Source organism: Oryx dammah, unplaced genomic scaffold, assembly GCF_014754425.2.
Source record: "Oryx dammah isolate SB20612 unplaced genomic scaffold, SCBI_Odam_1.1 HiC_scaffold_28, whole genome shotgun sequence".
NCBI classification, from domain to species: domain Eukaryota; kingdom Metazoa; phylum Chordata; class Mammalia; order Artiodactyla; family Bovidae; genus Oryx; species Oryx dammah.
In genome coordinates, this window is record NW_024070212.1 from 48182208 (window position 1) to 48195482 (window position 13275).

General features: G+C 48.0%; 1 protein-coding gene across 1 annotated transcript in view; it reads left to right on the top strand.

The window, feature by feature from the left end:
• Positions 1-2317: 2317 nt before the first annotated feature.
• BCAR3 (BCAR3 adaptor protein, NSP family member) overlaps positions 2318-13275 on the top strand; it is a 130461-nt gene continuing 119503 nt past the window's right edge. The window contains exons 1-2 of the mRNA XM_040232284.1: positions 2318-2531; positions 10617-10944. Of these exons, the coding sequence (XP_040088218.1) occupies positions 10628-10944 (317 nt within the window). The 5' untranslated portion in view covers positions 2318-2531; positions 10617-10627. The remainder of the gene's footprint in view (positions 2532-10616; positions 10945-13275) is intronic.

Below are 13275 nucleotides of genomic sequence, written 5' to 3' on the forward strand. Positions count from 1 at the left end.
GCTTCCTACGTCACAGAGGTATTGTAATAGGGTGTGTTATCAGATCTAGTAATAGTTGAAGAGAACTATCATATGCTAGGCACTTTCACATCTATTATTTCCTTGACTCCTAACATTTATTTGCTCATTCACTCATGAAGAAATAGAGGATCTGGGAGGAACAGTGACTCACCTAAGGCCTCTTGGGTGTGAGTTGTCTTCTAGTCTTTGTTACTACCTTGTCATGATGCTTCATTAGTAGAATTTTTACCCAGTGTAGGTGCTCAGGGAATTTTGAAAATAAAAACCAAAGTTTTACCACTGTTCTCAGTGACACTTCAGAGTAGCAGAAAGTCAGTAAATGCATTTCTAATAATTCAGTTTAGAAGTATACCAGCTGGTTTGTTTGACATTCACTGCACTAAATACTTTGGGAAAATCTAACAAAAATTAAAAGTTTATGCTTCTAATGAGGTAGGAAAGATAAAGACTAACCCACAAAAACACCCATAAGGAAAAGATAGAAACTGATTCTTGAAGATGCTACACTTAGAATTTTGCAGATTTGCCAAGGGCTTGTCCTTAGAAGAATGAAAATGATATAAAATATACCATCATGGCACAATTTAAAAAACATTTTTATTGGAAGAAAACATATGGACAGAGCAGTGTACAAATCAATTTTTATAAAATGAGAGATAGTTAATTTTTATTAAATAGGACATGTCTATGCAATCAGCACTTGGATCAAGAGAGGGAATATTACCAGTACCCAGAGCACCTCTGGGTTCCCCTTCTATCACTACACACCCCTCAAGATAACCACTGTCTTTACTCTTAACATCATAGATATATTCTGTTTTTGCAATTTGAAGTGCAGTCGCTCAGTCGTGTCCGACTCTTTGCGACCCCATGGACTGTAGCCTATCAGGTTGCTCCATCCATGGGATTTTCCAGGCAAGAGTGCTGGAGTGGATTGCCATTTCCTTCTCCAAGGGATCTTCCAGACCCAGGAATTGAACCCGGGTCTCCCGCACTGCAGGCAGACGCTTTACCGTCTGAGCCAATATACCCATTTGTGTCTAGTTCCTTTCACTCAACATCACATACTGTGAGAGTCACGCATCTTGTTGAGTGTAGACATAGTTCATTCATCCTTATCGTATGCCATAGTTTTTCTCTCTTCTATTAATGGACATTTGAGTTGTTTCTCTTGGGCTCTTATTGGAGAAGGCAATGGCACCCCACTCCAGTACTCTTGCCTGGAAAATCCCATGGCTGGAGAAGGCTGGCGGGCTGCAGTCCATCGGGTCGCTAGGAGTCGGACATGACTGAGCGACTTCACTTTCACTTTTCACTTTCATGCATTGGAGAAGGAAAGGGCAACCCACTCCAGTGTTCTTGCCGTCTTTGGGGTCGCACAGAGTCGGACACCACTGAAGCGACGTAGCAGCAGCAGCAGCAGCAAGGATAGACAATAGAATAGAGTCCATAAACAGATCTACATTATAAGGGCACTTGATTTACATAGAAGATGCTGATGTGATGCACTGGGGAAAGGGTGGTCTTTTCAGTAAATGATGCTTGATCAACTGAAAAGCCACATGGAGAAAAAAAGAAGAATCTTGACATCTACCTTGGTGGTGGTGGTGGTTTCGTCGCTAAGTCGTGTCCGACTCTTGCCATCCCGTGGACTGTAGCCTGCCAGGCTCCTCTGCCCATGGGATTCTCCAGGCAAGAATACTGGAGTGGGTTGCCAATGCCTTCTCCTTCCTTATTCTATACCAAAAAATCAATTCCAGACGGATTTTAAATCTAACTGTGAAAGATAAAACAATAAAAGCATCCAAAGTAAACATTAAAACATTTTTTTTTCATGACCTTAAGGTAGGCAAAGGCTTCCACCTCCCACTTGGCTGTCAATGTGCCCAGATGGGTGTAATTGATTTGCTTGTTCCCAGGGCTTGGTCATTTGTGGTTACCTGGGTCTTTATCCCATCAAAACCCCTTTAAACACAGCCAGCCAGGTGTCGGCAGACAAGCAAATCAGATCTGTTGGGTAATTGAATTACGCGGGGAGGGGAGAGGTGGGTAAGGTGAGGTTGTCTCCCCTGGGGGTACAGTGACGAGGTGGTCGATCTACATACACCTGAGGACTGGCTTCTCAGGAGGTACGGGGAGAGCCAGACTAAAATCCGGGTAGAGGAGGGCTACGCGAGGTCAGCGCATGTAAATGTCGCGGGGGGTTCCGCAAGGCTGTGCGACTAATAGGCTCGCTGGGGTGGGGCCGAGAAGCCGCAAATCACCAGTTGAGGGCCCGAGTGCGCGTCGCCGGCTCAGAGGCGCGCCTGCTGCTGCCTGGGCCCGGGCGGGGGCCGGGGAGGGAACCGGAGCCCCAGGCGCCCGGCGCACAGGAGAGACGCGCGCCGGCTTCCCGGTGGGCGCGCTCTACCGATTATGAGCCGCTCCTGCTCCGGGAACAGCCGTGGCGCGGGGCCGACCGTGCGGCTCCTCTGAGCCCCAGCCCGAGAACCCGGGCGCCGAGCTGGGAGGTGAGTCTCCGCCGCGTGTCCCGCGGGGGTGCGGCTTCTCCCGGGACGCTTCGGCCTCCCGCTTGCCTTGGAGGACGGACTGGGAAGTTTGTTGGCGAAAGTTAGGCTTTGGGGAAAGTAGAGCCAGCGACCCCCTACCGCTCCCCGAGCCGAGTAGGCGACTGGGGGCTGGAGTGGCTGAACTGGGGGCGGGGTTGCGCCCGTAGGGGGCCTCTGAACCGGCTGGGATTCCGCACACAGGGCCTGCGGCGGGAGGCGACGTGCGGCGAGCATCTCTGCTCTTTGCATCTTCCCGGGTGCTGGTTTCTCCGACCCCCTGAGCGTCCAGCCGCGCCTCCCGGCCCCCTCCCTCTCGGCCCCAGAAGCCGGAGCGGGTCGCGGGATGCGAGGGCCAGGGAGGTGGGGGTAGGGGCTGCTCCGCTGGAAGCCCTGGGCTTGGAGGAGGCGAGTTTCTCCACTAATCTCTTGGAAAGTCTGCAAAGCAGGCGAAGGCGCCCGCCCCGTAACTGTTGACAACAGCTCCCTCCCTCTCTCCCTTTGTTGAAAAAGAATGAATAGTTGGTTGTGTTGCTCCCTCTTCGTCGGAGAAGGGAGGGAAGGGGAGGTGAAGGCAGGGAAAGGAGAGGCGGTGGGCGCAACGCGAACTAGGTTCCGGTCTTTGCTTACCCGCTAAGGCTGCCTCCACCTTAAAAGTTTGATCAGGTGTACACGGTCGTGGGAAGTTCAGTGGGCTCCAAAGCAGCTGTCGAGGCGGTGTGTTTCGTGGAGGAACCCAGAGGGTCGTGCCTGGGCTTGGGTGGGGGTGATGGAAAACTGGTTTTGGTTTTAACTCGCTTGAAGCAGGGTGAGGAGGTAAAAGATTGTTCTCCTAACCTCATGTATCTTTCACCTGAAGCCATTAGCTGAGATAGAAAGTAGAGCCGTGCGTTCAGCCATGCATTTTAAACCTTGACTTTTATCTACCAAGGCTACCCAGATCTTTCCAAGGAAGACACATTGGCGGAGGGAAGGTCAGCTTGAGAACGGATAATCTCCCTGCTTGTTGCCAAGCAGTGAAGCGAGATCCGGGAGGAAGGGGGAGACCTCGGTTCAGAAAGTCACAAGTGGGAAGGGGCTACTCAGTTAATACCGGGGAAGCCACAGGCCAAGCAGTTGTACGTGAGTGTACAAGGGGACATATGGAATGTAGCTGTAAACAACTTGCCACACTAATGGCTCTCTCACGCCCTGACTCCAACTTTCCCTGAGAAGCCTGACATTTCCAGAATGACTAACAGGAGATCTCAATCTCCTATTCATATAGAAAGGACTGCTTGTCGAATGGATGCTAATCTTAAGACCTTTATCATGTAGATCCTGTGCTGTGTTGTTTGAAATTCAGTCCATGGGAGAATTATTCATACTTCAATCATTTGGCTACACTTCATAATGTACTTCAAAATAAAGGGATACTCTTAATTCCTACACCCAAGCAGAACATTCTGAGTGGATAAGCCAGCTTTATATGTGTGGTTTGCCATCTCCTCTTCCTGTCTGCCTCTGCAGAGAAGATATACAGCTACAGATGTGGATTGTAACTTCTCTGTCGTGGTCATAACAGGGCAGCGGAGGGGGTTATGTTTCCAGAGTTTAAAATACGACAGAAAGCTCTTAAAGCCCACATCCCATGACCGTCTGTGAATTTAACTTGAAAATATCACATTTCAGAAGTAAGATTGAAAAATCCAAACAAATAGACTGCTTATCTCTGCCTCAGCTTGCATGCGATCGTCAGTTTCTTTGAGACTATAAAGGAAGGGAGTCACGCCTGTTGTTCACAAGCATTTCCGAGCATAGCCGCTGACCAGGGTCAAGAAGGCAGCACATAGGTTGGGAGTATGTCAAGCTCACTTTCATCTCTACTGAGATTTCAGCTCTTTGAACGTACACGTGGGTCTCATATTTTCCTATCAAGATGTAGAGTCTTTGACCTTTGTGTATATTTCAAGATCTGGCTTTAGATGGAGTCAGGACACTGTGTCTGATAACCTGCACAGGTGAAGTCAGATGGCCAAAGTCTCACCTGGGCTTTTATTTTAAAGACTGCATGTGGGCTCACTTCATGTGCCTGTGTATCCATGCCCTTGTCATACTTGACTGGGTGTCGTTACATCTTTTGTTCTTGGTTTAAACATCTCCCTCTTCATCTTTCCTGGCTGCAGTCTTCCCCAGAAGCAGTGACTTCGTTTGTGAGCTGTCACTGTGATGGGGATGTAATGACAAGCAAGACAGACATGGTCTCTGCCCTGCTTAGAGGAGACCTCCTATTTTTGGAATGCTTGCTGTATGTCAAGGGCTTTCCATACACAATTGCATTTACTTTTCACAACAGCTCCATGAAGTAGATGTTGTTAACCCATTTTTACAAATGAGAAACTGTCAGAGAGGTTGTCACTTGTCCCAGGCCACACAGTAAGTCAGTGGCAGAATAGGGATTTGAATCTGTGTTTTACTTCAAAGCCTAGGTTCTGAGTCACACCATGTTTGATTTTCAAAAATTAAATAGTACATAATGACTAGGAACATCAAGACAGAAACATCTCCAAGTGGAGAAAACTTGGGAGCCAGAAACTGGAGACTTGAATTTAGTCTCCATCATGCTCTTCCAACCCATGTGTTCCCATCTCAAGACCCTTACATTTGCGGAATCCCCTGCCTGGAACTGGAGGGAGTTCAATCTTCTCTTGACTGGTTGCTTCTCTCTTTTCAGGTCTCATGTCATGGTTCCCTCTTAGAGAGCTTTTCTCAGACCACCCTTTCATGTTCTTTAGGGCACTTATGACTGGGATAGTCCCTAATTTGTTTTTTCATTTGTGTTGATTGGACTTCCCCATCGCAGTGTAGGCTCCATGAGAGGAGGAGCTTATCTATTCTGTTATAGCCTCAGCTCTAGTACATTGTAAACCCTCAGAGAATATATATTGAGTGAATGAACATTTATTTTCCTTATCTGGAAAAGGGAAGGGGCTTGATCCTCTGAGATCCCATCTATGTATCACGTGCTGAGATTCTGCCTAGTGGTCAGCTTGTGTTAGGTGGCTTCTCTGGCAGAATGGAAAGTACGTACCTTGAACCTAGATTCCATCACTTCCACCTCTGGATTTCCCCCGGGTTCCTGGAGTCTGGAAAAAATAAAAATAAATAAAAAGTAGGAAACAGAGCAACCCACAAACTGCAAATGAGGTTCTTCCACCTGTAGTTCTCCCTTCCATTCCCCACCCCACTTTAGTTTGTTGTTGTTGTTTGTTTTTATAAAGTTGGGTCTCTGGCCAGAGCCCATCTCCCTCACCGTTGGATTGATTCAAGCTTGACATTGGACCCAGGCTGGAACCAGTCTTTCCCAGTGACTAGTCACAGGACAAGGCTATATTTTAATGGGGAAGAGTCCCGAGTTAGAGGCAGCAGGTTGTTGAGGAGAGCCTGGCCTGTGTATTTCCAATTTATCTGCAGCTGAGAAATTTAACTGTAACACGGGAAACTTCAACTAGGAACTTCAACTAGGATGAATGATCTTCATCCTCCCATTATTAAACTCTGCTTCACAGCCTTCAGGTCAGTACCCCTTCCTCAGGGAAGCCTTTCCTGGCTGCTAGATTCATCTAGACCCCAGTTCCCATTCTCCGTGCCCCCGTAGCCTGGGGACTCACCAATACATAAAGTCGTTACTTACTGTCTGCTTCCTCCATAGGATAGGAACCTCTGGAGGACACCTGTTTGACACCATCGCCAACACCCACACAGTGCCCACCACATAGGAGGCCCTCCTTAGATGTGTGTTGGATAGAAGAATTAGTGAATGCTCCTGTTGACTGACTGTTCCTCTGCCATTCTTTTCTGTTACCCAGAAAGTAATCTGAGTGTCAGTTGCTCTGTACCAAAGAAAGTCACTTACCTGGTAGTTCTCAAACCTGGCTCCACACTGAACAACATTGCAAGGATTTTGATGAGACTGATGCCAGGGTCCTATTCACCGAGACTGTGACTTCATTGGTTTGGTTCACGGCTTGGGTGTCAGAACTGTTGAAGCTTTTCCGAGGACTCTTAATATGCGTCCAGGTTGAGAGCCTCTGCTTTCTCAGAACTCATCCCTGGCGTTGGTCCTTATAGGCTTGAAGCAGTCCAGGTGAGAGAGGGCAGGGATATAATTCATGGAATACTGCATGGTTCCTGACAGTCTAAGAGGTACTTTCACATCTGTTACCACATCTGATAATAGCAAGCTGACGGATCTACTCTCTGGTTTAAATACTCCCTTTGTGTTGATGACTCTTAAAAATCCACATTCTGTACTGGCCTCTGACTGAACATATGAGTATCTAGACTGCTAGACAGAACTGTCCTACTGGTACCTCACACTCAACAGCCCCAGTGGTGAGCTTGTTACCCGCTGTCCTAAGGGGGTCACCCCTTGGGCTGTTCAGTGATACAGCAAAGCACCATCCTTCCATGGCTGTGGCCTCCTTCGTCCCGTACAAGAGGCCTTAAGCTCTCGGCCCCTTGCTCTGCCCTTCCTTTCCCTTCCCGTGGCCACTGTCTGAGGTCGGAGTCCTTCATCACTCCTTGCGGGCTTGTTGCTGGTGTCTGACTGACCGCCCCCCCCACGGCCCTTCTGTCCCCTCCAGAATCACCAGAGCTCCCTACCCAGGCACAGACTGGACTCCATCCCTCTCTTCCTGAGTTTCCCTAGCACTGACAGGCAAGTTCAAACACCTCAACACACCCTCTAAGACTTTGTGATCTGGCCCTAAGCTGTGCCTCTTCCAGGAAGTGCTTCTCAGCCCCACTCAGCCGCACTGCACAACTTAGGTTCCTGAGCCTGTGCGGGTACGTCCCTCCTTTATGCATCTGCTGTCACCACATTGTCTTAGAAGGCTCTTCCCTACAGTTTGCAGCCTTTCAAAATCCTTCATCTCCAGTGATGCCCTCTCTGAGATCCTCCTTGAGCCCTTTAATCAAAATTAATTGTTCTTCCCTCCAGCATCTTAAGGGTCCCATCAATGAGTTATATCACAGTTGACCCTTGAACAGCACAGGATTGAACTGCATTTGTCCTTTTGTTGTTTAGTCCTTCAGTCGTGTCTAACTTTGCAACCCTGTGGACTGTAGCCCACCAGGCTCCTTGGGATTTCCCAGGCAAGAATATTGGAGTGTGTTGCCATTTCCTTCTCCAGGGTATCTTCCTGACCCAAGGATCAAACCCGTCTCATGCACTGCAGGTGGATTCTTTAGCAACTGAGCTACCCCGGGTGGGGGTGGCGTGTAGAATTGCACAGGTGCACTTATACACAGATATTTTTCAGTAGCAAATACTACAGTCCATGGTCAGTTGAATCTGTAGATGTGGGGGAACTGTGGATACAGAGGGCTGTCTATAAATTACATGCAGATTAACCTTGAGTTGTTCAAATGTCACCCATATTCTCTTTGAATTCATAGTCAGGGATTGAGGTTTATGCATCCTTGTTTCTCTAAGTGTCTTATCTGGAGTGGGCACTTAAATGTTTGTTGAGTTGAAAGTAGGAAAAGCAGCTGTTAACATCCCTCGAGAATACCCTGAGGTGGGGATAACTTGCCGAGGGCATTATAAAGCACTTTGGCTCAGACTTGAAACAGATAGATCTTGGATAAGCAGAGAGGAAACAGGCTGCTGGGGACACTGGAGCCAGTGTAACTCTTGTCTGTCATCCTAGCTGGAGATAGACGTGATCCACACCATGGGCCTTTGCGTGCGGAGAGATTCTGGGGGATGGGGGTGGGGCTTTGGGTCTCCCCTCCAGGTTCTTGGGACTGATCCAGGCCTGTGGAGAAGAAAGGTGTGGATAACTCGGACAGGTGAGAGTTCATTACTGTGAGTGTGTACGGGCGGGATGAGGGAATCCTAGTCGGCTTACGTCATCTGTGTTCAGGAGAGGGCTGAGGAGTTTGGTTTCTTTTTTAATAATGATGATTAACGTGAAGCAAGTGCTGACAGTGTGCCAGGTCCTGGCCAGACCCGGGAGGGGCCCACCCGGAGACTAACAGTCCGTTGTCTGCGCCTGCTGGGAGCCGGGCCTTCTGTGTGGTCCCAGTTGAGCATGGAGCAGACGGGCTTCAGAACTACCAGGTCTGGCAGAAAGCTGAGGACAAGGTTCAGATTATATGCCTTGAAGGAAGGGCCTCCTCCCTCCCAGCACTTCAGTGTCTCTCTCTGTCACGTGTGGAAACAGTGGACTGAGTGTGTTTGTCTGTGTGTGTTGTCACTTGTTTCCTCTGTGTGCTCTGCTGACTGCTCTGGTTCCACCTCTTATTTTTACCAGATTCTGTTCTTCTTGATTGTCCCCAAGCCAAGTCCCAGTTCCTTTGTGGAACTGTCTGCAGTGGTGCTAGAGAGTGATGATTTTCACTCAGCACCACTCCCTTTGCAGGGGAGAGGGTGGTCTGTGAGGAATGGGGATTGCACAGCTTGAGAACAGGCTGCAGAGTGAAGAGGCGTGTTCCTCACCAGGCACGGGGAAGGCCAGGGCGTGGGGCTTAGCTGAGCAGCTGTGATCTCTAGATCAGTCTAATACAGTGGCTAGTGGTACAGAGTCTGTAACCTGTCTGCTGGGACTAGCCCTAATTTTTATTCAAGCTTATGTTTCTTCTTCTCTAATTATTCGCCTTTATAATTTTATTTATTTGGCTGTGCTGGGTCTTCACTGTTGCACAGCTTCTCTCTAGTTGTGAGCTGGAGCTGCTCTCTAGTTGTGCCTGGGCTTCTCGCTGTGGTGGCTCCTCTTGCTGTGGAGCACGGGCTCTGGAACATGGGCTCAATAGTTGTGGCACACGGGCTTAGCCACTCTGTGGCATGTGGGATCATCCTGGATCAGGGATCGAACCTGTGTCTCCTGCGTTGGCCAGTGGACTCTTTACCACTGAGCCACCAGGGAAGCCCTATATTGGTCTTTAAAATATCATTTAATTTGGCTTAGATCAAAACCATAGTGGCTATTTAGAGGATGGAGGTGCTAACCCTGCTCAGGGTGAACTCTCTGCCAGTGGTGATAGCTGGGAACAACTGCTAAGGCTGCTTTCACACACAGCGTTTTCATTTCTTTCCATGAGGCTCTCGACCACTTTTTTCTCTTTTTTGCCTTTCCCACTCTTCCTGACTCCACAGACACCTATGCACAATGCTTAACCCTGTTGGTGATAGGCGGGTCCCTGGCCCTTTGGGGGGATGACTGTACATGGAGCCCCCAGCCCATGGCTTTCCTCTCCAGCTGAGCCCACTGACGTGTGGAGGAGTGGCCCACCTCCTGAACCCTGGCTGTCTTCGTTAATTAGCGTACACTGATTTATTTATAAGCGCTAGGTCTTCACCAGGAGGCGTCTGTCCTGTCTCTCTGGGTAGCACAGCTGAGGAGCTGGGTTGAAGGTGTTCTAGCAGCTAAGGAATTCCAGCCATCTTCCCCTGTTCTTATTGCTTGTAGGGTGGTGGGAATGCATGAGCTCATTATCTTTTTTGTTAGTCATGCTTTTCCATCAGCTTCAGTCATCTGAAGTAATAAACTGGCTCGGGTGTCTCTAAAGGCTCTGAAATGTATTTGCCTTATTCCGTTGTGGCTCAGTCAGTAAAGAAGTGGCCTGCAGTGTGGGAGACCCAGGTTCAGTTCCTGGGTCAGGAAGATCCTCTGGAGAAGGGAATGGCAACCCACTTGAGTATTCTTGCCTGGAGGATTCCATGGACAGAGGAGACTGGTGGACTACAGTCCACCAGGAGGATTCCATGGACAGAGGAGCCTGGTGAACTACAGTCCACTGGATCGCAAAGAGTTGGACACAGCTGGGGGACTAACACACACACGTTGGTGGATCTGCTGCCGACCGGGAGAATCCCTCTATAGGATGAAAAAGGGGATAAGTAAACCTCCATCACAGTAAATTTCACAAGTGATGTTTCTCCTTCAACACTTTGTGAGCATTTTCTTTTGTTACGTGATCTATTTCCATTTCCTTTTGTAAGGAGGAAGTCAGTTCTCATGGTTTTCATGGTTTTATGGCTTCACTCTCTCCTTCCCCCCTTAGACTTGAGGATCATGGCTGCGGGAAAGTTTGCAAGTCTTCCCAGAAACATGCCGGTGAATCACCAGTTCCCCCTCGCCTCGTCCATGGACCTTCTGAGCAGCAAGTCCCCTCTCGCTGAGCGTCGTGCAGAGGCCTATCAAGACGTGTCTATACATGGCACCCTTCCCCGGAAGAAGAAAGGCCCTCCTCCCATCAGGTCCTGTGATAACTTCAGTCACGTGGGGACCCTCCCCCATTCCAGATCCCCACGGCAGCACTCACCTCTGATCCAGGACGTCATCCAGGAGCAGCCCCTGCAAGACTGGAAAGGCGAGGCCTTCACCTTCAGGTAGCTTCTTTAATTTCACAAATGAAAATGATTTGTTTTAAAGGACTTTAAAAAAAAAAAAAAAAGTCTTTTTTAGGAAAAATATCAAACACGCACAAAGTAGAACAGATAGTGTAATTAACTCCCATGGACCCATCACCCAGCTTCAACAGTTATCGACTTGTGGGGCTGTACCCCACTCACTTTCCTGCCTCTGGTATTATTATTGTTTTCAGGCAAAGCTTTATTGTGCTCTGTTATTATTTTGAAGCAAATTTCAGACTTTGTTTTATCTGTGAATATTTTGGTATATGTCTTTCAAAGATAAGGACTCTTATTTTAAAAAAAACATAGCCACAGCATAAAAAACTGTAACATCTAAAAAAAGAACCATTTTTTAATATCATCCAGTTTGGATGATATTAAGTGTATTTTAAGGTCAGCTTCCTGTATCAGTAAGTCCCTCAGAAGGAACCACGGCTTTTTTTTTTTTTTTTTTTGCATCAGATTATGAACTGCATCCATCCATTTCTATAGAGATGCCAGGATTTCTGTAATTAGGATGTTTATAATTGTATAGGCGTCCCCATTATCCAGAGCACGCCTATGAAACCTTCCATAAGCTGAGATGGTGTGAAGAAGTAGTTACCCTAGGACACATCATACTATAAATGGATGCATGAAATAAATGGAGATAAAGCACAGATGCTCACACACAGCTCAGGGCCAGCGTGACTTGATGCTGAGATGCTGCTTGTAGTTCTGGAGGGAACTTGGTGGTGCTGCTCTTGCTGCTCTGCGTGTGCACCACCTGTACAGCAGCTTCCTGAAAACAGACGGCGAACGCTGTTTTCGAATTTCACCTTTTTCCATGAAAGCAAAATTCCTGTTCAGACTTCTGTTAGTGAAATCAAGTACTAATGTAGGTCATTTTGTAAAAGCAAAGTGGTAGCACACTTTCAAAAAGCAGGGATACCTGTGTTTCGTTGTCAGCAAGCTGAAATAAAATCTTGTTTGGTTTTGGATCCATCATCGAGTCAGCTTCAGAATACTTTAGAACAGGAATTGCTTTCTTCTTCTGTCCACCAGGGACCTGGGTAAATAAGACTCATGGTCGTAAAGGCTTTTTCTCTGGGTCTGAAATGGGCCTAGTTGTGACCCTGCTTGTGGAGCTGGTTTAGAACCGCTGCACCCCTTTTTCTGTTGAGCAAGACCGGCAGCCTGTGATGGTGTTGAGTAAGCAGGGGGATGGTTTCTTTTGCTGTATCTCCTGACATCTCTCTCCCTGTCCAGCCCTGTAGCACGGAAAGCCGCTTTGGTCCTAGCTCATTTATTTGTTCAATACCTGTATATTGAACACCTGTGTTAGTTAGAATATGTTGATTTTGTAAGCACTATTGCTTCACCAGGAAAATTCTGCCCATATCCTCTAAGTATCTTAACTGAAGGGCTGGTCTGACATAGTCGACATTTTAGCTATCAAATCATTGCCCTTTTACAGGGTGGGGAAACATGTGCCCTGACAGGATAGCAGTGGAACATGAGAAATGGTGTCCTCCCAGAGCAAACATTGTAGTGAAGGACCCAGATAATAAATACAAGTAAATAAACAAGACAGTGGCAGGTTATAGTCAGTGACATAGAGGAAATGGTCATATCCTGGAGATTTACTGGGGTTATAGTTTTTATAGAGTGGACGGTCTCTGGGGAGAAGAGTCAGTGGAAGGCTGTCCAGGCATAGGAAGAACAAGTGCAAGGAACCAGGGGTGGGAACATGTTTGAAAAACCCAAAACAGGCTAGGGTGACCTGTGGCTGGAGTGTGGCATGTTGAGAGACAAATAGTACACATGTTAGGAAAGGCCTAGGCAGGCAACAGTTCAGAATGAGTTGTATAATTGCAGTATTACAGGAGAAGATAAGCGGAAGCCCAGATAGTCTCTGGAGAAAGCACTGGAGAGTCTGCAGGGTTTCTGACGTCAGACCACACGGCTTCCCAGGGCCTTCTGGGCGTCACTGGTTCTGCTGGTGGAGTCCAGGTGGGTGGCCTGCTGGTGACTGGTGCACCTGATGCACTGCCATGCAGAAGCAGAGCCACACTACCCTGTCTTAGGGAGGCTGTGAGGCAGCCAAGGAAAACAGCTTCCAGCTAGCCAGAATTAAGGCCAGGCTGCACTACATGGAGTCAGAACCTGCTATTACCTGGCTTCCTGTGGCCACTTTTTATTTATTAAGTTAAACTTTATATTGAGCTAGATATCCATGGGCTACCACATGGAGATGGTCCACAAAGTCCAGGCTAGGTGTCTACTCTTACCAGGGGGATCTCCCAGGGGCCGGGGGTAGTCATGGAG